We start from the raw sequence: 26,759 nt of genomic DNA on the forward strand, positions 1-26,759 counted from the left end.
AAAATCAATTATTAAAGGGAAATGTTTTCATGTATTACTGGAATGAGTCAGAAAGTCCCAAAGGATCGAATGAAATAGCGAGTGCCGTATTTCACGCATTGAAATCGATTGATATTCAGCAAAATATCGATACAATTCGATTGTTTGCAGATGGTTGTGGAGGGCAAAATAAGAACAGTACAATGATTGCCATGTGTAGCAAATGGCTATTTACTCATGCTCCTCGACACGTCAAAAAAGTCGAGATTATTTTCCCCGTAGTTGGGCACTCCTTTTTACCTCCAGATAGAGTTTTTTCCAAAATCGAAAAAGAGTTACGTAGAGTTGAAGTCATTACTAACCCGAAACAATACCTTAATATTTTAAAAACTCATGGAACGCCATATCATTTAAGTCAAGATGTGCCCATATATGATTTTAAAACACAATGCACCAATATCCTTAAGCCTCCAGGAACATGGCATTTTAAATTTAATTTATCAAAGAGATTTTTTATCACTCGTGGTCAAACCAATGTATTCGTGCAAGGAGAAGAGAATTATAGAACAGAATTAAATGAGCGAAAAATTATAACTAAAAAATCAAAAACCATTTCCAATATAGACCCAATACCTGTCCCATATGGAAATATTTTGAAAAAGGAGAAAGTTAATGATGTTACAAAACTGTTGGCCAAACATTATGGATCAGCATGGAAGGAATTGGAAGATCTTAAATTTTATGTGGACATTTTTAACCGTAATAGCGGCGATGTTGAGGCAGACGTACACGATCTCGAGTGTGAGCCCGTCGAGGAAAATGAAAATTTCATTTAGCATTGAAATTGTTTTGTTTACGTGAGACATGTCATGCAGTCTTTAATTACATATTTTGCTAACAAATAAACTGTTCTTTATTTAGAAAATAACTTTTATTCGATAGATAATACACTCAACAAATAGAACACTCTGTATATTTTTTATATTTATATCAATCACCGCCATCTCCAATATGATTGAGTTCCAGAAACCGATAACTCCGTCGGTAAGTTTCGAATTGCGCTATCTCCAAATTTCAATGCCGTTTTTTGCTAGTTTCGAAAGTTATATGACATTTTTTTTATAACATTAATATTAAAAAAGTAATGCGAATATAGATAAAAAGACACTAAACTCCCTAAGCTCATAAAAAAGCCTTAGTACTATTTTCATAAATACTGAAACCTACTTGCGTGCGGAGCTGACGGCTTTTGAAACTAGACGCCTCATGTCATTTGAATACCATCGACAACAGGTTTTGTTTTTTTTCGTTTGTGGCGTCGAGGGCAAAGTGCCTTGGAGATATGAGTTTCGTTGTCAATATAATGTGTTTAGATATTTTTTTCAGAATATAACAGATATACAAGAGACAAGAGAGATGCGGTTATACATATACATTTTCCTGCATAACATTATCTATTGCTCAAACTGCATTAAAATCGATCAAAATCTATGCGACAAGACTTTATGAGGATGGATGAGGATACTTCGAGAAATCTTCTGTTTTATAATAATAATAATAATAAGCCCGCAGGGCAGCTTGTGGCGAGCTGTTGGGGAGTAGCGACCCCATGAACCCGAGTGCTCCCAGGGAAGCCCCTGTTCTCCATCTCCGGCTTGCCTTCACCGGCCGGCCGGAGTGAACACTGACGGAGAATCAGGCCCTACCTCTGCCTTGCCTTAACCTGTCAGGCCAGGTCAGACTGGAGTCGCAAGAGCTTCGGCTCGGAGGAAGGATGTGAAGCGTAAGTGGCGAGTGGGCGACGTGATGGGGCCCTCTGAGGGTGCAAATGATCGGCATTTATAGTCCAGCGACACCTCTCCTGCCTCAAGCCGCTCTGTCAATGTTGCCGCCTCGGTGCACCGTGCGTGCGACCATTTTGAGGGGCCCATTCAAAGAGTTGGCGAGTCACCGTCTGCCAACTTTATGATATATGATTCCACGTTGTATCGGCAGACGCCATAGTCCTTCCATAGTTCCAGTTACCCAGTCCACTAGCACCCCATAGCCCGGTATCATTTCTAATATCCATTCCCTGTAATAGTCCTACACTGGCCGCTGGCTCTCCTTGGTTGTACTCCCATAGTGCGGACAGGGAGAGTCGCCGGCCAGTGTCACATAACATTTAGATTAAAACTGTGTAACGGGCCTCTACGTGTTGGCTTCGGCCCCACGCATGCCTTCCAAAGGTCCGGGATTTAATTGCCCGTGAGCAAGGAATACCTTACACAAACATAATAATAATAATAATAGCTCCCACACCGGTTTCGGTGACGGTGGCCGGTTTCATTGAAACCAGGCCAGCTACGCAGGAGTAATTTTATAGTGCCCAAGTGTGTGCGCAGTACACAAGAGTACTCTCTATTCCTTTACTCTCATAACCCACGGGGACGGACGACCGGCGAGAGATGAGGCGCAGGACTGACTTTTTACATGCCCATCCGACCATCGACGCATGGATCATCTTACTTGTCAGACAATCAGGTGATCAGCCTGCATTGTAGGACAATGCAGGCTGATCACCAAACTTAGAAATAACATGTTTCCAACGCGGGAATCGAACCCACGACCTCCGAGTCAAGAGCCGCGCTCTGTACAACTAGACCACGGAGGCGTTCTGTTTTACTATTATAGTTACTACAGTAGTAAACATTGTAAACAAGTACTTCTCAGACAAACTGTTTTTCTGCGATAAGAATTGTTTGTGGTTTTATTTCAACTTACACTCTCATACCTCTTAAGTAATGAAACTCCGTTTGATCATAATAAGGCAGGCCTTTGCATTATAATTTACAATTTGTATTCAAGAAGCATCGCTTATTTTCGATTGTCCCAAGTTGAGACAATACCTGACCCTGTAACCTTAAATTTTATTTAAAACTAAAGCCTTACTCACAGACTGAAATCTAATATCATTGAAAACAACATAAATTACTGTACATTTCACTCAGGAGGATTCTATGAAATACTAGTAATTTTAATGTGAAATTGTGTCTATATGTCTGTTATCTCATCACGCCCAAACGACTTAACCGATTTAGCTGAAATTTGTTATGGAGATACTTTAAGTACCTGGAAAGAACATAGGATACTTTCATCCTGGAAAAATGTACGGTTTCAGCGCGATAAACGAAATTTCGCGCAAATTATTTGCAGGCATCAACTATAATAGGTAGTTTAATATAATTGAAAACGACCTCTTTTATATTATCATTTCACTCAAGAAGACGTTATTTAGTAACATAACATCGTAATTGTACATCCACACTAACTCTACTTAGCGTTCTAACAACTATAAACATAATATAAAGTAAGTGGCCAAGCCAACGGCCTTGAGGTACACCGCGTCAAATCGCTAACTCGCAAACATGCTATGTTTGTTTATAAATTGATGTAGTAAGAAACAAAATAAGTTTAAACGACAACAATTTAGATTTTTAACAAGCTTTTGATTGGAGCATTACAATAATGATGTTACACACGTTTTGATATAAAGTTTAGCTGTTACGACATTTGTTTGTAAATTAAGTAATGTAAGAGACAGAATACGTTTAAACGAAAGAGACAGAAATATTTTTAGTACCAACTACTTTCAAAACATTTTGTTTTTCATATTAGAATTTATACTTTTTATAATCATACAAACATTTAATAACTAAAATAGTGATAAAATCTTCTTTGATTTCAGATATATACCTCGTGTAAAGATAAACATCTTTTTTTCTTAAATTAAACATTGTATTCAAATTATCATCCGGTCACAGGGTATTAAAATTACTATATCAACATTAAAGACATGACTGAGGTAGGTACCGTAGATAAATGAGATCATTATTTTAAATATAAGAGTTGTTATGAAATAAGAATCGAATTCTCAAGAATGTAAGTGATCTGCGACGATATAATATTGCTTTGCAAACACTGGAAAACTTCTGCTCCAGTTGAAGTCAAAAGTTGTTCAGAGTTCCGTACCCAAAGGGTGAAAAACGGGACCCTATTACTAAGACTTCGCTGTCTGTCCGTCTGTCAGTCTGAACCGCTATAGCTGCTGAAAATATCACAGATTAGAATTTTCTGTTGCCGCTATAACAAAAAATAGTCAGATGCCACTTTTATTATTCGTAGGATGCCACAGACATAGATCAAGACAAAATAATAGTAATATTTAAGGGGAGGTGCCCTTAAATATTAATATTATTTTTTTATCATACAATGAGAGGTAGGTATAACATGTTTCTTTTTCCTTTTTTGCTCGATATCAATAAATGCAACAGGTGGGCAAAATGTTCACAAAATACGCAATTTAATAATAATAAAATTAAAATAAATAACAAAGGGGGCTCCCATACAAAAAATACAATATTTTGTCTTTTTCTGATCTATAATGGTACGGAACCCTTTTTAACTTTTAACTCGCACCTGGGCGATTTTTTTCTTTCCCGGTACAAAAGTTTGAACCATTGCATTGATAATTCAGTCTCTTCTATAATAATATTATGTCACTATACCCCAACATTAGCTACAGGAGTCAGTGGCATCAAGTTTATCAACATGTCATTGTTCTATTGTGACATACGACACATTCCATGATTATTATTCTTCTGATGTTGCGAATGGAAATTCATGGAAACAAAATTCTTGTAATATTATTTTACCAGACGACTCTTGCAACTCAGTTGCGCCATAATTCGTTTATCGTTCGGGAACCGTTTTTTTCCGATCCTATGTCTTTTTCCGGGACTCAAAAGTATCTCCAAACCAAACCACAAAATGGGTTCAAAGATTTGGGCGTGAAAAAGTAACAGATCGACAGACAGACACACTTTCGCATTTTATTATATTTGTACGGATTTTATAGCCAAAGTTACGTTGTTGATTTTTTGTCCGAATTAAAATACTTATTAGGATATGGGATCTTAGTCTATTTTTTTAATCAAAACGCGCGATTCAAAGTGAACGCTTTATTTTTATTTTCGCAGTATTCTGCGAGATAAATGTGACAGTCGCAAAGCATTCATGGTTTGAAAATCACTAATCAGTGGTTTAGGCCGAACAAACATACATCTGCCAAAAACCTTTCTTCGACTTCTAGATTAAAGGTGCCTCATAAGTTACAGCTTGCCTAGTTTACTATTGACACAACGAAGATAACTTATCTTGCCTTGAGAGTGTATTATGTACATTAGCTTTATGGTAGGTACTAGGTAGATATGTTGTTGAAAACAGGTGGTTGCAAACGTACCTAGTTTGAATAGCTAAGTGAGTTGTAGCCTGTAGGTAGGTTGTAGGTAGGGTTCAACAACGATATCAAAATACTACCTACTACGTTCTAATTCTATGGGGTTCAATAACGTATTTTGAATTTGGAACCTAAAAATTAAAATGTTATTGACAGATTGTTTTTTTTTTTTCAGAAAGTAGAAACAATAGGCAATATCGACCAAGTGCAAATGGAAATTATGCAATTATGGTTCTTTAAAAAGTACCAAGCGGCAAAATAGGCATTTTAAAGTTTCACTAAAACTCTTAAAAAAAGTATTAAAGTCCTTCCCTTAAAATTACATGGACTCTTATTTTTTTTTCTCGTCAGCCATTCAGCTATTTTCAATTCCTAATTCCTATACTTAATGACCGAATTCGTTATATGATATCAAGAGAGAGGCTACCACCATCATCACATTAGAAACATTAAAGCAAGCTTGGAAAACAAACAGTGAGTGGACACTTTCAAGTTAACATTACATAAAATTTTCTAATGTATATTACAGTTTACATAATGTAATTTAGAAACATTACTTGTAAACAATGAGTATTATTTAACGAAGGTAGTAAAATTCTTAACAATTTTTTTAAGTTATGATACCACTTATACAGTTAAAAACTTTTTAATTTGCGACCTTGTTCCAACCTTGTTCAAATTAAAAATTAAAAAAAAAATAGAATACAAAAATAGAATAGTGGAAAAAGTGCACGCAAATATTGTTTTATTAGTGTTCAAAATAGAATACAAGAGCCTCACTTAAAAATTCAAATTCGAATACAAGTATTCTAAATTCAAATGCAATTTGCGTTTTGTTTTTGCTGCAAAGGAAATTATCCATTTTATATTTGACATAGTTGCAGAATCATTTCAGCTTGATTGAAATTGATAAGTGTGGACCAGCCTGATAGCAATACGCTCTGGTATCATTAGAAAGTTTATTTCCCGCCATAATAAGAAATAGCGAACTCGATAGTTATGGACAAATGACAATAAAAACCTGACACATTACTATTTTTCTTTTAAAAAAAATCTGACATTCGCCATTTTTTTTTTGCAAAAAATATTCAGTAATCAGTTCTAATAAAAAAAGGAAAATAATATGGCATATATACAGAATCGTAAAAAAATATGCAAACTTAAATGTACAATTAATAAAAATAAAAAATCGGCCAAGTGCGAGTCGGACTCGGGCACGAAGATTTCCGTACCATTATAGAGAAAAATAAGGGCAAAATTTGTGTTTTTTGTATAAGAGCCCCTCTTAATTTTTTATTTTATTTTGTTTTTAGTATTTTTTGTTATAGCGACAACGGATTTTCAACTCTCTAGTTATAACCGTTCTTGAGTTACAGCCTGGTGACAAACAGACGGACACACATCGAAGTCTCAGTAATAGGGTCCCGTTTTACCCTTTGGGTACGGAACCCTAAAAAACAAAAACTTTAATCTTTATAAAGATAAATCATCAACGTAATCAACAATCATGCTTAAAATTACTTAGTTTTAATTAAATGAAGTCAGTAGGTAAGAACAAGGAAGGTTTACCTTGTAAAAATCTTAGTTAAGGTACAGGCAGCAAAATACTTTTATAGACTTAAAGGAAAATAGTATGAGATCCAAGATCAACTGATGTGCGGAATTTTTGTTCAACACAAAATTATGTTGGCACTTAGGCATAAAGAGGATAGTGTAAGATCCAAGATCAAATAATATGCAGAATTTTTGCTCAACACAAAATTTATATTTAAGTAGATACTGTAAGATCCAAGATAAGCTAATCTGCAGAGAAAGACAGATTTTTGCTACTATGTCAGATTTTCTGTGTCACGTGTCATGTCAGAACACGACAGTTATGATCATGCTAAGCAAGCACCACAAGCAGGCATTTCAAGTCAAAATAGTCTGTTTTTATTATGACTTCTTTGGCTGTCATGTGACTTTTCCAATATGCCAGACTAACGGCCATTCCCAATATTTGATCAATCTCTGGTTTTGCCCTACTAGAGATGGGAATAGCTCACAATTGGCATAAAATATATGTCTCTAATGTATAATGTGAGCTATTCCTATCTCTAGTAGGGCAAAACCAGAGATAGATCAAATATTGGGAACGGCCGTAAGACAAGTAGACCTTGCATAGAAATTCAGTGTAACTTTAGTGTAACTATAAATAATTTTATTGGTAAGAGCTGACATGGGTTTAATTTTGTACCATTAAAAACAAAAAGCAATAATTGTGTACCGTACTAACCCCACTGAGGTATAAGTACTTACATCTCAGTGTCAACATACATATTACGTCAATGCGTAGTATCCCCTTAGTAGTATCAACTAACTCACATTTTTTGTTGAATTATGAATGCAGCCTGTTTTTAAACGATCTAAAGAACGTAACGGAATTCATAAGTCATAACTCAATACCTATTTTTTGTGGGATGGCACACAAAATATGCTTAACAGCGTCCAAACATGCAAACGAGTAGTTTTGCAGACAGTACGTAGGTTCGATATTTGTTTTAGATAAGGCGCATTGCGTATGATTACTTACGCCTTACCCACAATAGTGTGAGATAAGCATTAAAATTGTTTCATAATGAATCAGAAAATAGCGTACAGTTCGACAAGGCTTTATTTGAAAAGGAACTAAACGCTTCTATCATAGAAAAACGTCATTTTTGACATATGTTTGACAATTCTCCTTTACCAGCAGCGCTCCCGTTAATGTCACCCACGTTCAAATAAAACCTTGTCGAACCTTGTAGTAGGTACTAGGTGGTTATGCATTGCCATTAACCATTCATAAAAAAATATTACACTAGATGACGCCTGCAACTCCGTTGTGTCAAAATTCGTGTATCTCGCGGAAACCGTATATTTTTTGGTGATAAAAACCTGATCTTATGACCTTTCCCGGCACTCAAAGTTCCGTACAAAATAGCAGCAAAATCGGTTGAATGGTTTAAGCGTGAAGAGGTAACAGACAGACAGACAGACGGACACTTTCGTGATTATAATATTTGTATGAAAGTATTGTTGACCTAATGCTAAAGTATAATAATAATAGCTCCCACACCGGTTTCAGTGACGGTGGCCGGTTTCATTGAAACCAGGCCAGCTACGCAGGAGTAATTTTATAGTGCCCAAGTGTGTGCGCAGTACACAAGAGCACTCTCTTTTCCTTCACTCTCATACCACAGTGGGACGGAAGACCGACACGACTGGCGAGAGATCAGGCGCAGGACCGACTTTTTACATGCCCATCCGACGCATGGATCATCTTACTTGCCAGTAGTCCTAACCAAACTTGGAAATAACATGTTTCCAACGCGGGAATCGAACCCACGACCTTCGAGTTAAGAATGCTTAAGTAATGGTGTTTTGAGATATAAAAAATCTAAGATACCATCGGAAAAAAATTAACTATAAAAAATCCGTAGCCGAAAATAACTGCCAAAAAAAACTTAAAACAAAAATAGGGTCATTTCAAAAAAAAGTATAATTTCCGCAAACAAAATTCGAAATTCGAAACTCAACGTAGGAGCGGCCGGTACAACCACATTCCTTGGTTGACCTACATAGCAGTGGGACAAATAAGCTAAGCTTTTTTATAACTGGTTACGCAGGTTGCTCTCATGTTTTGGTCATCATTATCAGCCTACCGGCTAGCCCCATGGGCAGTTTGAGTGAGCATGGTATTGAAAACGTTAGTCAAAGGTTGCTAAATGCTTTTTTTTTTATTTGTGCGTTTACAAAAAAAATATTTTTGCTTGGTGCCTTACACGCTGCATTTTTTTATTATAAAAATCCGGTTTTCATTTTTGGTGAATGTGAAACTTGTAAACTCGTATAACGTATTATATTTACACATAAAGATAAAACATATCCGCCAAATAAAAACCCGTATTTTCAAGGTGAATGTCTAATGATATAAGTAAACTTAATTGTTAATGACTATTAAAATTTTATTACTTATGTCTAAAGGTTAGCGCATCGCTAAAAATACCTTGGTTTTTATGTAACAGTATTTGTTTCATGTTATTTTCAGTTCGACCCAACATTTTGACCCCGTATTCCTATTGCAAAAAAATTATCAAAGTTTTAGGAGTTCTTAAAATTATTTAAAGCACATTTTGTGAATTCTCACAAAAGAACGTAAAGATAATAAACGTCATGCCAAAACACGAAAATACATAAAAAAAACTTTAAGGATTTAAGTCAATACCAATAAAGATAACGAAGCAATTTTAAAAATCGAAACAAAAATATACCCTTGGAATTCGAAGGTCGACACCATCATCAAGTGACTTTGTTTTTTTTTCCTCCGAACACTTAGTTGTATTTTTTACAAACTTCGGCGCCTGTCTTACTTTGGGCTTATTTTTTGTATTTGTTACGGTTCGACTTATATTTTGTTGTTCACTGTTGTTGGCAAAAACTATCAAGTTAATGTGAATGGACATTTATAAAAAACAAACACAACAAGTTTATCAGTACAGACCATAGTACAGACGCATTGTATCTGAATTTTTGTGGTTTTTTTTTGCAGGCCAGGAATAAGGATCTCGATTTGATTATAAACTATTCTGTGAATGGGCATTCATTTTGTATTAAGATAATCTTTACACTTTAAGGAAATAGCAATTTTATAATCACGTTGGAAATAAACGTGTTGAACATAAAATAAATTGATCTTGAGTCATTTTGTTTTTCTTCTGACGGATCTAAGATAACTTTGACTGTTGTTTTGCAGCATCTACACTAATATTATAAATGCGAAATGGTGTCTGTCTGCGTTACCTTTTCACGCCCAAACCGCTGAAACGATTTTGCTGAAAGGCATGGGGATACTTTGAATCCCGGAAAACCGGACATAGGATGCTTTTTATCCTGGAAAAATGTACGGTTCCCGCACGATAAACGAATTTTGGCGCACGATAAACGAGTTGCGGGCGTTATCTAGTAATAGATATTTCTGAATTGCAATACCGAGGATTGGCAACTATGTTAGCTTAGCAATATTATTTCCTTCTTTTCGGCAATAGTTGGTAAATAACTTTTAATTAGAAGTGATTGTAATTATGTAGTTAAATACATATTAACAAAATGGTTTTTGAACATAAAAAAATGATTTATTAATTGCGATAAAACAAGAAAGTTATGCGGCGTTTAACGAGTATGTAATTAAAATATCTTTATTAAAACTTTCTTGTGGAGAAAGACATGCTATTTGAAAACGCCAGATCATTTCAACTGGTTTTTTTTTTAAACAAAAATAATGAAACAGACAAGAAAAAAGGTGGAAAAAAAATAAAAAAAAATAGAAAGAACTATCATTAACTTACGTGTTACATTCTTGCGTCTAGGCGGCACAGGTGGAATTTTGCTATCGTCAGATACATTGGCAGAATGCGAATTCCTCGCTAGGAAAAGAAGAAGAAGGTAAGAAAAAAGCGAGAAAAAAGATGCCAACCCACGTATTTTTTCATTAAATACCTTCAATGTTCCTTCTAGCGGGCACAGGGGGTATATTTGTCATTTTTACACCAAAAACCGATCACTTCCTACTGAATAATATAACATACTAAATATTAACATATCAGTCGATAAGATACGTGGCGAATCTTGATACTTGATAGACATTTATCGATGTTTTGTTTCGTTATCGGTTATGTTATTCATGATCAAGACTTCACGTAGACTAGACTGTACTAGACAGCTATTTAGAATAGAAAACTTTTAATAGGAGATTTTGTAGCGTAAAAAATAATTATATAATACAAACCTCTTATTTAAACTAGTTTTTACGCAAAATTTTAAGAATACATTTATTACATATTTAATAAAGATAATATTGTTTTATTTAAAATATTTTTTCTTCGTTACAAATTTTTTAGAATGAAAGTTAATTAAGTATTTTAGAATTCGGGATCTTATACTATAATTATTGATAGCAAAAGTTTTACATTTATTGAGTAATTCTAGCATAAGTACTCAAATAATTTATCGTCAAAAAGCTTTTGTGCCATGTTTTTGTAAATTTGGGGCATGCATTTTTATGCCACATTTTTAGGGTTCCGTAGCCGTAGTTAGGAGTTCTCTCAATACCTTCGGAGCCTTGGTATACCTTCATGCAAAATCTTACTTTTTAGTTTTTGGTAACAAATGCTTAGTATACTTCTAATAAAACCAAAATCACCATAATATTATGTTTTCATATAAATTTTGAGGAGTTCCCTCGATTACTCATGGATCCCATCATCAGGTCACCACTTTTATGAAAATGGTACCAAATTCGAGTCAAACTTTATATTTACAACACAAAAAGAATTTTGAAAATCGGACCACAAACGGCTGAGTAATCGTTGAACATACATAAAAAAATATACAGCCGAATGTATTACCTCCTCCTTTTTGGAAGTCGGTCAAAAATTGCGATTTGTGAGCATGATATACGTGGGAGAGCCATGCTTCGGCACGAATGGGCCGGCTCGACCGGATAAATACCACGTTCTCACAGAAAACCGGCGTGAAACAGCGCTTGCGCTGTGTTTCGCCGAGTGAGTGAGTTTACCGGAGGCCCAATCCCCTAACCCCTACCCTATTCCCTTCCCTACCCTCAACTATTCCCTTCCCTTCCCTACCCTCCCCTATTACCCTATTTCCTCTTAAAAGGTCGGCAACGCACTTGCAGCTCTTCTGATGTTGCGAGTGTCCATGGGCGACGGAAGTTGCTTTCCATCAGGTGACCCGTTTGCTCGTTTGCCCCACTTATTTCATAAAAAAAAAATGCAGTTTCTTCTACCTACTATATTTTTTGTAAGCCCGCGAGCCAAATCTTATCTTTTTTTTCCCAGAATATACAGGCTCCTGCACTATATTGCAACTGGCTCCTAGGCTATAATATGTAAAACCGTAACATCACCCAAGATGTAGTAATCCGGACGTAACGACACACTTTCTATATTCTCGTCGTGTTTACTGTGAATTGCAAATTATTAACCGATCTACCATGACTCGTTCGTCTGTCGATCATTGCACTATGATATCCATGTCTATACTCATATTAAGTACTAATATTATATTATAAACGCGAAAGTGTGTTTGCCTGCCTGGGACCCGATTTTGCTGGGTATCCATATTCCATACCAAGTACATATTATGTATTTCCAATATTTTCTCTGCTCGCTTTGTCCTAATTACTCTTTCGTTTTAGGGCTCCGTTATACCTAAAGCCTAAAAAACCCTATTACTAAGACTTTGCTGTCCGTCTGTCTGTCTCCAGGCTGTGTCTCAGATGCAGCCTGGAGACAGACATACCCGATAGCTAGATACATAAATTTTCACAGATTATTTATTTCTATTGCCGCTTTACAAGCAGAATTTACGGAAGGCTCCCATACAAGAAACATAATATTTTTTTCCCTTTTTGCTCACCATACCTTTCGAGCGCGATACTGACTTGCACTAGCCCGATTTTTTATGATTTACAAAATTAGAATTAAGTACACTTTTTTTCGAATTTTGGAGTATTTACTTGGTCTTTGTTTTGTCCGCATAATTTATTTTTTTGGGTGCCTACTGGAGAGTTTGCTGAATGCTGTTTGACATAGAAAAAGAGCAAAGACATTATTTCAATGGAAAAGAGCCTTAACTTTTATAAAATATAATCTATGGCAAAACAAAGATGGCGACACTACGCACGTGAAAATAATAACAATGAATAATTTTTTTTGTCCACAACCTTGTCCTTGTTGGAACAAAACCTATAACATCTGTTGTGTTGGAATTCACCATGTTTCCTTGTTTCTCAGAACTGTACACAAATTGTATTTAAATTCAAGGCCACATATTATTGAGAAGAAATTGTGTTCGTTGCTTAAAAACCTTCACCTTTTTGGAAGTCGGTTAAAAATGGCATGTTCTTTTAACCCATCAAGCCTCGCTCACCGGTGAGCGAGACACAATAGAATAACAATAGATTTCCAAGAATCCACGATCGAAGGATTAATTACTTACAAATCTGTCAATATATTCTTTAAATATAAGTACTTAATTACTTATTATGGTTAATAATTATTATCATTGTTCTAACTTTTACAGGTTCTAACTTCTACCTAAGAATAAAATTTAAGTATCTACCTATCTGCGGATATTGTTTACTAATGAGTAATGACTAAGGTTTCTGTGTTCTATGACAGGTCACAGGAATTTAATATTTACTTATCTTCAGTTTTATTTATTCTAATTACTAAGGTTATTTTTGTCAAAGAACCATAGAAACTCATATCAAAGCCGACCTAGCTAGGGAATGCAATCTTGGACCAAGATTGACTACTCAAGATATTGGCGTCTTTTTTCTGATCTATCTTTTCGAGATCTTGTTGAGATTCGGGTCGAGATCTTGGTCGCGAATCAAGATTTTCGGGATTTTCAAGATTGAGCAAAATAATTGAAAAAAATGCGTTTTTTGCTGCAAATTGATAGTAACCAATATTTTAATATTAAGTTATATATTATGTAAAACATAACAAACCCAGTTTTTACGAATTCAAGTTTATTCAAACATAGAAATCGGCGCAGCGCAGACAACAGACTATCCGTGACGCACTTTTTAGTCCGTGGAAATAGAACCTATATGCAGTAACGCACACGACGCGCAGCGCAGACGTGTGCGTTACTGCATATAATTTGGCAATTGCATAGGTTCTATTTCCACGGACTAAAAAGTGCGTCACCGATAGTCCGTCGTCTGCGCTTATCTGTCTACTATATTATATACCCTTAAATATGTGGTTCGCGCTTTGCAGCGCAGGTATGAACAGTCTGAAAATCTCGAAATCTTGTTACAATCTTGGACTATTTTGTCAAGATCGCGAACAGGATTTCGAAATTCAGGATTGATGTCTTTCAAGAGAATCTTGGAAAATCACTCAAGATCTTGGTGGAATCTTGAACTTGCAAGATCAAGATTGCATTCCCTAGACCTAGCTAAGTACGGTACTAAGAAAAACTTTCTTTTTTATTCTCATCTAATGTCGCAATTAGTGTGTGAAGGACACTTCACATTATCAATCTCGCAAAGCGGTTGTCACAACGCGAACGTTACGTAATTGACAGGCGGCCACATTGAAATTGGCGCAACGCAGGCGCATACCTACGGTGCGTTCAGTGTTAATTTACCTCTGAATTATTTTAGCTCAGGTACGGTGTTTAGCAGGAAAGAATAACCAAGACGTTATTAAATTAATGACAAGACAAAAAAAAACGGAAATTCGGGTTCGGTCCCGCCGCCCGCGGTTCTCATGAAAGAACCGAAGCCCCGAAGGTGGTTCGAAAAATTGCAACTGAACGCGTATATTCTTTTTTTTTCAATAAATTACTGCTTTAAACCAAAAATAAACAACCAGCAATCAATTCGTTAAGTCGGAAAAGGTTTCTGCCAGCCACACTCACCGAAGAACCCTTCGGCTGCGTCCCCATCAGACACGGCACGGCGCCGCCACCGTGTTACGGCACGACGCCGCCTCCGTGATACGGTACGGCGCCGCACCGTGACGTGCCGTGTACGGTGCACCGCGCGCCCCTATTCTGGTGAAACTTCCGAACAAAATTTGTGTCCAAACTTAAACGAGGCATAATATGAAAATACATATCAAAGTCGCGTAATGCAAATATTGTCATGTATACCGAGGAAATTTTATCTATAATAAATAATAGATAAAATTTCCTCGGTTTCTTTTTAACCGACTTCAAAAAATATTTAGTGATTCTTTTTCAATCTTCGTCTTAGTAACAACAAGAGAATAATTTTTTCGCGATCCATATCCATTATCCATTATCCAGACAAGCACTCTCGTTCGAGCGCAAATATCGACTGAATAGGGACGCACCGGCGCCGTACCGTATCACAGTGGCGGCGTCGTGCCGTAACACGGTGCCGGCGCCGCGCCGTGTCTGATGGGGACAGAGCCGAAGGGTTCTCAAATCAAAGTCTATTTCGACATATCATTCGATTTCTGTCCGATCTCAATATCCGGCTCCTGTCCGGCTATTCTCATGAAAGAACCGGAGTTTCCAAAGACAACAGGTATATTTTTTATACTTTCAATACTGACATGAGCCAATGCCTTACATTATTTCTCTCAGTTCAAAGAATTGTTAATTAAATAACGGGTGTTATTAAGTCGATTAATGAGGAGTAACAAGCAAAAACAAGCGTAACCTACATTTTACTCATACATAAAGGGTAATCCATATAGATCAGCCATTCTCAAAGCGTGCTTCGAGGAACCCTGTAACTTGTAGGGCTTTGTAGGGGCTCCGCGAGCTATACATAAATCACTAGCTTGGAGACAATCATTCAAAGTCAAAACATTTTTTGGTGGTCCGGCAAAAATGTCACTTTTTGGGTTCCGCCACCAAAAAGTTTGAGAACCACTCATAATTCGATAGGTACCAATGGGCATGGATTTAAGTGGGACACTCATTAGTTTTGCGGCATGCCCTTAAGAGGAGTCCACACCGCCGTTTTTCCATACAAACGCTGTCCCCTGTTTCCTCCCTCGATAATGCCGGTAGAGTTATGATTTTTTTCCTGAATATCTATGCCACTATTAGCATGTCCCTACGTTTTCTTTTTTTTCATAATTTTATTACTAAAAAAGATAAGAACGTCCAAAAACCCAAAAAAATGGCAAGATTTTCCTATGTGTTCCAACACCCAGAAAACAAAACTGGCTAAAATATACAAAAAAATAAAACATAGGAACACAATTCAAGCCTTGCTTTAATTCTTAATGAAAAAAGTACTTAAATCGGTTAAGTTTTGGAGAAGGAATCAGCGGACAACGAATCGAAGATTTTCTGTTCTTTTATTAGAACTTCTGTCGTGTTGTCTCTATCGCGCTCTGCAGTTGAGACTTGAGATTGGTGAGACAGCAATACATTTTCAAATACCTATTTTCAATTTCTCTCGCCCCTGGTGTATCCTCCTAATTTCCCTTACAAAGTACACGTTTGTTTAAACAGTATTAGCTTTCTACATTGTGCGTCGCGTTTTTACTTTGCTTTTCTAAAGGTTTTCACTTTACACAGTAACCTAGAGTTAAGACTTAAGACTGCGAAGACTATAAGTTTATACGTGGGAGAGCCATACTTCGGCACGAATGGGCCGGCTAGACCGGATAAATACCACGTTCTCACAGAAAACCGGCGCTTGCGTTGTGTTTCGCCGAGTGAGTGAGTTTACCGGAGGCCCAATCCCCTGACCCTACCCTCAACTATTCGCTTCCCTTCCCTACCCTCCCCTATTACCCTATTCCCTCTTAAAAGGCCGGCAACGCACTTGCAGCTCTTCTGATGCTGCGAGTGTCCATGGGCGACGGAAGTTGCTTTCCATCAGGTGACCCGTTTGCTCGTTTGCCCCCTTATTTCATAAAAAAAAAAGTACTAGAGATTATGTAGTATCACAGTACTAAATTATACAGCATCAGAAGCGTCAAGCGTAACGTGCTTCGGAGGGGGCCCCGTAAAAAAAAAACATTTGTAAGGAAGGGTAAAATTTCTTACGAAAGAAAGCAATGCTAAAAAAAATATATCCACAGCCGAACATATAACCTCCTCGTTTTTGGAAGTCGGTTAAAAATTCATCATTGTATCTGTCTGTTCGCCCAAACCGCTGAACCGATTTTGCCGGGTGTGAGTCCTGGGAAAGGACATAGAACACTTTCATCCGGAAAATGTACGGTTCTCATGTGCTTCAGCCTGCACTCTATAGCAGGGATGTTGCGAATATCCGTATCCGCATCCGTAAATGCGGAGCATCCGCAAAGATTTGGACATCCGCATCTGCATCCGCATCCGCATTAAATCAATGCGGATTTTTATGCGGATGCGAATGTCATACGAGTTGCGACAAAAAAAAAAGCGGGGTCTGTGAATGGCGCGTGCCGTTTGCGCGTGACAAACGACCAATGGGAGCGAAAAAGCCGGCCAAGTGCGTATCGGCCACGAACAATAGAGGGTTCCGTAGTACCGCCAGTTTTTGATAAGTTTTGTATCGTCAATAAATGTAAAATTATAACATGTTTTACACTACTACCAACATCATCTCAGTTACATTCAAAGGAATATGAACGAAAAATTCCTTTATACTTCTCAATAACTTATGAAGTCTTTTTAGCCGTGATAATTTTCTTTTTAAATTTAGCATAATATTTCCTACTCCCGTGAATATTTCCACATATTTTTCAGAATCAACCGTTTAGCTAATAGCTGGTAGAAGGGGGAGACACTGGACACTTACGATTTCTTCCACTTTAAAACTTTGCATATTTCACAAATGGATCCCTAAATCGGAAAATGATCTTGGAATACTCGTATATAATATTTTTAAAAACCCTATCCAACGACACCACATACGGTGGAGTGGGTGCGAAATAAAAAGAATTATCCCCGCTTGATGTGTAAGGGAGGTCCTATACATTTTTTTAATGGTTTTTATATACCACGAGCTTTTGTTCGCAGCTTTGCTCGTGTTAAGAAGTATTATTGTACACAAACTTTCATCCCCTATTTTAACGCCTTGGGGTTGGAATTTATCAAAATCCTTTCTTAGCAGATGCGTTCCTCATAACACCTACCTGCATGCAAAATTTCAGCCCGATCCGTCCAGTGGTTTGGGCTGTGCGTTGATAGATCACCATGTCAGTCAGTCACCTTTGAGTTTAATATAAATAGATTTTGTCGACATCGTTCATATGTGACATGTATGTGCATTCATGCTGAATTTCAGCTTTGTAAGCTATTCTCTGAGCGAAACCGCGGAGAAACAGACGGACAGGTAGACCAAAAATATAAGGGTTCCTTATTAATTACGTAACCCTAAAAATAGTGACAGGATCCGACGCGTTTATTGTGGTGCATCAATAATTGCCTTGTGTCAATTAATCACTACGTGTTTGTTTGTGCTTCATACTTAATAAAAAGCGCCATTATTACTATATTGTATTCAATAATTTAAATATAATGCTTTATGCTCCTATTTATAACTTCGTGTATTTACTAACAAAAAAGTGGTAGAGGTTGATATAGGAGAATTAATGTAATTTTCAATTACAAATTATTATCTCTTTAATCCAAAAGTATTATTATAGTACAGGTTCCCTAGAACATTTTTTTTTATTACTGTCAGGGTAATTTTTCGTAAGCTGCTTAATTTTGATAAAACGAACAACAATTTCCTCTGTGAAAGTGGTAGCTAACAGAGATAAATATGATTTAATATTTCGATTCGATGGTCCTGAAATATGGATTGCTCTATTCAAAATGCGTTTCAAAATTAAGCTACTCACGAAAAATTTGCTTGATATTAATCAAAAAATTTGTTCTAGGGAACCTGTACTATTATTTTGTAACACATTAAAAAAATTAAAATAATACTTTTTCATTTTATAAACTATAATTATGTAGGATCAGAAACATCCACATCCGCATCCGCGGATGTGAACCTCTAAAAATCCGCATCCGCATTCACATCCGCGGATGTGAAAAAATCGGGATCCGCAATATCCCTGCTCTATAGCGTCAAAATTCGAAACTTTGCAGTAATCCTATTGAATCCCTTTAATTTTGGTCAACACGCGTTCAAAAATCCATCACATTCTATCCGGACATGGACAGCCCTACACGGAAACATTATATTTTATTTACGAATATTCTGTGTCTACGGATATTATAATTGCTGAGAGTAATCCGTATCTAATACGTTAAATAACTTACGCAACAGCGAATGTTAGAAAGTTGTGAAAAGAAGTTTAACACATAAGTGTTACTTCGCTTTGGTAAATCAATTTTATTGACGTGTCAAAATAAACCGCAAATAACAAATTTCGCGGCAAAAATCTGATCTTGTTGACTCGCTCTGTACGTAGCGCCTAAAGCCGCACTCAGGTCATAGACGAACGTATTATTATTACTTACTCAGGTTGGGTTGCACCAGAGACGTGGTTAAAGTTAAAGTTATGGTTATAGTTAAGGCTAATTTAACTTTAACCTTTACTTTGACCACAGAATTTGACAGAAGACGTCGCTGGTCCGACAAGGTTTTATGGGAACGTGGGCGGGGGCGCTGCTGGTAAAGGAAAACTGTCAAAAGTGGCGTTATTGTAATCAGACAGCGTTAGCTCCTTTTTTCGCCACGTGCATTTAAATCCTTGTCGAGCTCTATGGTTATGGTTAAATATTATGGCGTGTTGATGGCGTCCATTTTTAACTTTAACCAAAGATTTGGCATTTTGCATTGTAGTTAAAGTTATAGTAAAGGAAATTGGTGCAACCCACCCATAAACTTTTAGAGCACTGCACTGCATTCATAGTAAATAGTAATAAATAATGATATAAAATGCGAAAGTGTGTCCGACTGTTATTTTCACACTATCAGTCTATCACTGACTCGATTTTGCTAAAAATATGATAGGAAGATTGAAGATAGAGTTCCGTAAGGACGGAATAGTTTTTAGTTCCGAAAAAACTTTTTAAAAAATTGCAGCAACGAAACTACGGGTAGGCCTACTGCCTACGTACTGTACATAAATTAATAATATTTAATGCAGTTCCTTTTTATTTTAAAATATTTTTTATAGATTCTTAAAAAAATTGAAGGTGCGTGACATCGGCGGGACCACGTAAAATTTTGATTTTGAATATTTAACTTATTAAACTCGATTGTTCTGGAACAAAAGGTTTACAAACATGAAAATTTAACATTTCGCCTTCTTTCACTTTCGAAACTTTACAGATTTGCAAAAACATTCAACTGGTTTTGACAACTTTCATTATTTATTTTTTCTTTAAAACGGGTCGCTTTTTGTAATTAAATTAAAATTACACTTTCTACGGGTGAACCAAATCAACAGACAATAATTTTTACATGATCATATTAAGAATATAGGGACGGAAAAACCGACAGCAACACGACGTGTTGAAATGGAGATTTTACTATCTTTCGCTTTGTAATAATTAAAATATTCATGCTTTAGTTATTTCGAAACTGTATAGTTTATATCTCTTATTACGAAATCCGGATTAAAATAATTTAAAAGTCATATTTTTTTAAGTTACTTTTTTAATCTTAAATTTTTTATCTTTAATTTTATCTTAATTATCTAAATCTTTTAATAAAATCTTTTAATTTTAATTTTTAATCTTAAAACTTTTTTTGAAAAGACTAAATAGAAAATTGCTAGTTAAGTAAAACTTATTAATTATCAATGTTATTAATTTTTCCAATATCTTCAATATCTTACCTAAGTTTATTCATAAAAACAATTTGGGTATTAATGATATTATCATGTTCGTAACAAAAACCTTGAAATTTCTATTAGCTAAGCTGTGTATTTAACCTTATGTTCTACACCTGATTAAATGAAACAAATTAAGTGTTTAAACAAACTAGTAAGTACATAATATTTGATACCTCGCATATTTTACTACTTTTTGTAAGCAGTACAAAATAATTTTTCTAGACAATTATCCTAATTCGTTTCAGAATTTTGGACCGACTTCAAAAAGGAGGTTTCTCAATTCGACCGTGTGTATGTTTTTATGTTCCCTCGCGGATAACATCGCCGTTTGTAAACCAATTTTGATGATTCTTTTTTTATTGAAAAGAGGACACTTCACAGTTCACAGGTACTCCCATGATAAGGAAATACTGTTTGAAGTCACGTTTTTCTATTAAAATAATTATAGGTATCTTTTAGAAACTAGGTCTATTCGCACAATTGTGTAACTAAATACCGTGTATATTCTTCCAAAATGTCAATTTTAACACGGGATACAACGCATATCCTAAGTAAAAAATATATAATTATGTAGGAACTACAATCATTTTAAACGGATTTTTTATGAGTTTATCGTTAATGACTTTAGAAATTGTAATTCTAATTGATATTTAAAATTGACGATCAAATATTCACATTATTAACCTAAAAGTATGCTGTAATTAAGGAAAAATGTCATTACTTAACGGATTCAAATAACTGGTTGATGATTAACAAAAAATTAATTTGATGACGACAATGCAACATTGACATTTTTGATTTCCGCTGAATGACATTATACCTTAACATTTTGATACGAACAAGAAATATTATATTATGTTGAAACCGTTAACATCCCCAAATTACTATAATATTCGGTATCTAGACAAGGAGCATACTTTTTTTAAGGTTTCGTACCCAAAGGGTAAAAACAGGAGAGAAAGATGGAAGACCCCATCAGTCATCACTTATGACCTCGCTGTCTGTCCATCTGTCTATTTGTCCAACTCGTACTTGGTTGATTTTTTTTCATGTGATAATATTCCGTGTAAGCAAAACGCATCATTAATGAATATCTTGTCACTTACTTTTCTTTTTGAATTATTTTTAAATTTCTTTTTTACGTGGCTTCCTCAATTACTTCTTGTAAGATAATGTACGGTATATTCAATATTGTTTGTATAGGTCTATCAGAATCATGGCATAAAGTGAGAAAGTAAATTGACTCTAGCAATACCGGGGTAATTGGAATAAAACATTTTGATCCTTTTTTTCCTTATAACGGCTGATTCTGTGTGTGAAACATGCAAATATATAAATTTATCCAATGATCAAGGATTCTGGTAGACCTATAAATTGTAATGCCAGATAAACTTTCTTCATTCTTGAGGAGTCTAGTGAATAGTGATGTCATATTGCAGCCTCGATACTTTATACTTACTTGACAATAGCAATCGCCAATCACTCATCAATCATCATAATATTCTTCAATACATATGACGCATCTATTGTTGAAATCTTATTATTCACGCATTTAAATAAATTCTAATTCTTTATTCACACACCAAAAATAATTTTATTCTCTGTAAGCTGGTGTCTATTAGTTTTTGTCTAGCCACAAAATCCGGTCTAGATGTTAGACATAAGTTTTTGTTCTTAACGCATTCAACAGTCAAATTATTGATAATATTATATAGATGGTATCAATATGTAAATACCGTAAAAGCGGGTTTGACTGGGTAGTTTTGCCAGTCAAGAATTATCTACAGCGGCAACTTAAGAATCGCTAAAATATTCAACTTTAAAAGCCTTGAAAAAATATTTGAGGTACATCATAAAAAATGTTAGTGTCAAAATATCAAGTGGCTACCAAAACTGGTTTCGTACTCGAGTAAATGTCGATATCGATATTCGAGATTGCGAAGCTTGCACTTTGCTCCAACCTCCACTATTTATGTATGTACCTATTACATGCTATTAGATACGAGTATTCATAATGAGGATTATTTTTCAAATATTACAAAAATAACTAGTAATCATCATTGTTCAAAATTCAAATTTAACGTATAATATTTAGTCATTAGAATGTTAGCAGGTGAATATTTAAGTCACCTCAGTCCCTTCCTAGAATTAGCAAGTTAAAATGCTAATAAGTGAGTTTAACAAGATGTGATAGTAGAGCGTAAACCGGAAAATCGCGATAATTTTATTAGGTAAGTCACAGTTCAGTGAACATAAAATTTCTATTTCCATTTTATCGTTTACAAGTTACACGGCAATATTAAGGGTATAGACGGGTATAATTCACATTCCTAGAGGTCAAGACAACTTTCAAGTTCAAATATGTGGGATGAGACGACTTATCTCGCCTCGAGAGCTTAAAAATAATAAAGTGATAATTTTTGACTTACCTTTCCGCGATTTCCAGTATAGCTTCCTGAAGTAGTATGCAGCAGCGACCAAAAGTAGTGCCGCTATAAAAGCGCCTATAGCAGCTCCAGCTACGCTACCAGCACCATAACAATCCTCCTGTGCTTGGCCGAAAACACTCGGCGAGATGATCGTCACAAGGAACAACTTTAAAATGACACTCATTTTATCGATTACACACTGGACATCACTATTATGGCACGAATGTTTTTTTTTATTTAAAAAGCAATCACATTCCAAATTCAATTTCAAATATAGAACGGTAGAAAAAAAGACGAAGCAAAGGCGTACACCGCGTCAGCCAGCGCGGTCAACTGTGGCGCTCGCGGCGGCTCGGGCGCTCGTGAATAGACTGTGATTGTTGGACGTGTGTGTGAAACGTGTTTGGAGTAAGTAACGATGATAGTCGTCACGGCAGTACCCGCTTCTGAGAATTTTTAACCGACTTCCAACAAAAGGAGGCAACTATTAACTACATACGCAAAATGACGTGTTTGGACATGGAAAATTCTACCTATCGATTATTTTAGTTTATTTAAATTTAAAATCATAAACTCGGCTGGTATGCAATACACCATTGTGATTCGCAATAAAAATCAATAACACTAATAAAACACAAAATATTTTCGTGCACTTGTGTGGAAAAAGTGCACGACACTGACATATAAGTACTACGTACTGGACTTGACACCGCAATTCAATGCTTTGTCTCGTTCAACTGTGGTGCGCGCGCCATAGCGCCATAGTCGCCACTCGCCCGCGAGCTCTTTTGCGCACTAGAGGTTTTTTTTATTTTTATGAAATAAGGGGGCAAACAAGCAAATGGGTCACCTGATGGAAAGCAACTTCCGTCGCCCATGGACACTCGTAGCATCAGAAGAGCTGCAGGTGCGTTGCCGGCCTTTTAAGAGGGAATAGGGGAGGGTAGGGATGGGAAGGGAAGGGAATAGGGGAGGGTAGGAAAGGGAATAGGGTAGGGGATTGGGCCTCCGGTAAACTCACTCACTCGGCGAAACACAGCGCAAGCGCTGTTTCACGCCGGTTTTCTTTGAGAACGTGGTATTTCTCCGGTCGAGCCGGCCCATTCGTGCCGAAACATGGCTCTTCCACGTATAAATGGTGTACGTACGACAATTAAATTAAAAACAAAATAAAAGTCACAAAACTGCCTTGGTGTGTGTTAAGATACTGCAAAAATAATTCCAGTAACACTTCAAAGTCAATGTAATAACATTTCATCGGTTTAACGTATTAGCAATGTTATTTAATTATTTTCAGTTTAAATACGAACATTCAATTACTAGACGAAGACGCGCACTATTTTGCATTGTCTAGATTGAGATGTAATGTAGGCAGAATACAGATCTGTGATAAGACGACAATGAATAAAGTACTCACGTAGACGAGTTTGTATTTTGGTAATATTTAAAATATTACGTACATTATCCCACCCCGCTCATGCGTCAAGTGCGAAACGTTTTTTGTTTGCAATAGCGGCTCTAGTACGTAGTACTTATTACCTCAGTGGTGCTCGACAAAATTGTGTTTTATTAGTGTTTAACATGAATTTTCAGTTCCCACCAATAACCGACAGTACAATCAATTACATAATATATAAACATCAATAAATTGAAAAAATGTGATTTGCAAGTTGCAATATAATTCAAACATATGACGCCATCGTGACTTATTCTAGACAATTTTTTTCAACCAACAAAATATTTATAGTCAGTATTTACTGACAACAATAGAACATTGTACTATACATTGCAAAAACGCTAAGTCAAACACAAAAGAACTTAAATGGAAACATTTGTTTTTACTATTATAAAGGTTGTTTCCGCTGCCTTTTATTATGAAGATTATTTCCGGTGCCCTTGTTTTTAATACAAAGAAAATGTACTTAGAACACAAATTAAAATAAAATGTGTAAGTGATTAATATAAACTACTCAAAACAAAATAGGGCCCACCACGATTTTTTCACAAAAAGTGTAAACATGTTGCTTTAGACTTATTTATGGGCCAGTTCAAGTGTTTCACCGTAAAACTTACATGTTTATGAGTTGTTATAGATCTTTAGAAGAACACTTTTTCTAATTTTTACCCTCAAGTGGTCAGGCAAAACAAACTGAGTAAAAATCACCCAATGCCCAATTTCTTATTCAGTTGTATTCCGACTATCGTTACAGGCGCTTTTTGCTTTGTTTTACTGTTTTTTTAATTGAGTTACTAGAGCACGTTATAATGCCACGTATTCGGAACCATATGAACATGGAAAGTGCTTCAAGAGCTGTGGTATTGCTGCAAGAGGGAGAGTCACAGAGATCAGTAGCATTACGACTTAGAGTATCACGACGAGCTATCAGAAATGTGTGGGAACGCTATCAGGAGACTGGCAGTGTAGCTAGGAGACCTGGATCAGGTAGAACACGATCCACAACGACTCAAGACGATCGATTCCTTCGATTGTCTGCCCGTAGAGAGCGCACCGTCACCGCCCGTACTCTACAAAATCGACTCCGGCAAGCCACTGGTACGCTGGTAAGAGACCGAACGGTCCGAAACAGACTGCATGATGACGGACAACGATCCAGAGTGCGTGTTGTGCGCATTAAACTCACGAGGGCTCATCGTGAAGCTCGTCTTAGGTTCGCACGTGAGCGTTTGGATTGGACCATGGACAATTGGAGGACTGTACTCTTCACAGATGAGACAAAAGTTAAGTTTTCAAGTGATGACAGACGCATACGAGTGTGGAGAAGAGAAGGTGAACGCTTTACCAACCCTTGCATCCGCGAGACTGATCGGTTTGGGGGACCCAGTGTTATGGTGTGGGGCGGTATCAGCTTAATGGGTAAAACGGAGCTGGTAATTCTAAACGAGGGTACCGTAACTGCTGCCAGCTACGTCGAGCGTGTGGTCCGACCTCATATCGTCCCCTATGCACAAGGTGTGGGCAATAATTTTATTCTCATGCAGGATAATGCTCGTGCGCATACGGCTCGCCTAACCCAGACGGCTCTATCTGAAGCGAATATCTCAGTTTTACCGTGGCCGGCAATGAGCCCCGACCTCAATCCGATTGAGCATTTATGGGACCAGATGAAAAGAAGCCTAAAAGCAAATTATACTGAAGTGAATAGTGAACAGGAGCTCATAAACGCTTTAAAAATGTGCTGGGAGCAAATACCCCAGGAAAATGTCACCCACTTAATTGAGAGTGTCCCAAACAGGCTCAGAGAGTGCGTTCGTAATAGAGGAGGACCCACTCGATACTAGGACACCCTTATGTAATCCGCCCTATTCGTCAAATTACCAAAAATAAAAATTGAAAAAATCAGTTTTTACGTAAAAAATTTATTTTTTCATGCTAATGTGTATTTTTAAGAAAATTAAAGTTATTATCATTATTTTATTGGTTTACGCAATTAATAACACTTTACCCTCACTATATCTACCCATAAATAATATATTTTTTTGATTGTTTTCTTTGCCGATGATAAAAATCAAGTGGGCCCTATTTTGTTTTGAGTAGTATATTATCAAAGTAAATTTTTAAGTATAACATGTAATAACTTACTTAACTTTTTATTCTTACAAAAAAATATTGGTAGGAAATTCAAAAATTGTTTTATTTGATAGTAATAATTATTAACTTTAACATTTTCCCATCCCAAAAAAGTATACAATGCCGCTTAAATAAGATTACATTTTTTATTAAAAAAA

General features: G+C 36.2%; 1 protein-coding gene across 1 annotated transcript in view; it reads right to left on the reverse strand.

Moving 5' to 3' along the window:
- Positions 1-23,375, reverse strand: part of LOC121737936 — a 57,445-nt gene extending 34,070 nt beyond the window's left edge. Inside the window, exon 1 of the mRNA XM_042129672.1 lies at positions 23,013-23,375. Within this exon, the coding sequence (XP_041985606.1) occupies positions 23,013-23,196 (184 nt within the window). The 5' untranslated portion in view covers positions 23,197-23,375. The remainder of the gene's footprint in view (positions 1-23,012) is intronic.
- Between the last annotated feature and the right edge of the window lie 3,384 nt (positions 23,376-26,759).

Source organism: Aricia agestis, chromosome 22 (genome assembly GCF_905147365.1).
Source record: "Aricia agestis chromosome 22, ilAriAges1.1, whole genome shotgun sequence".
In the NCBI taxonomy this organism is placed as follows: Eukaryota; Metazoa; Arthropoda; class Insecta; order Lepidoptera; family Lycaenidae; genus Aricia; species Aricia agestis.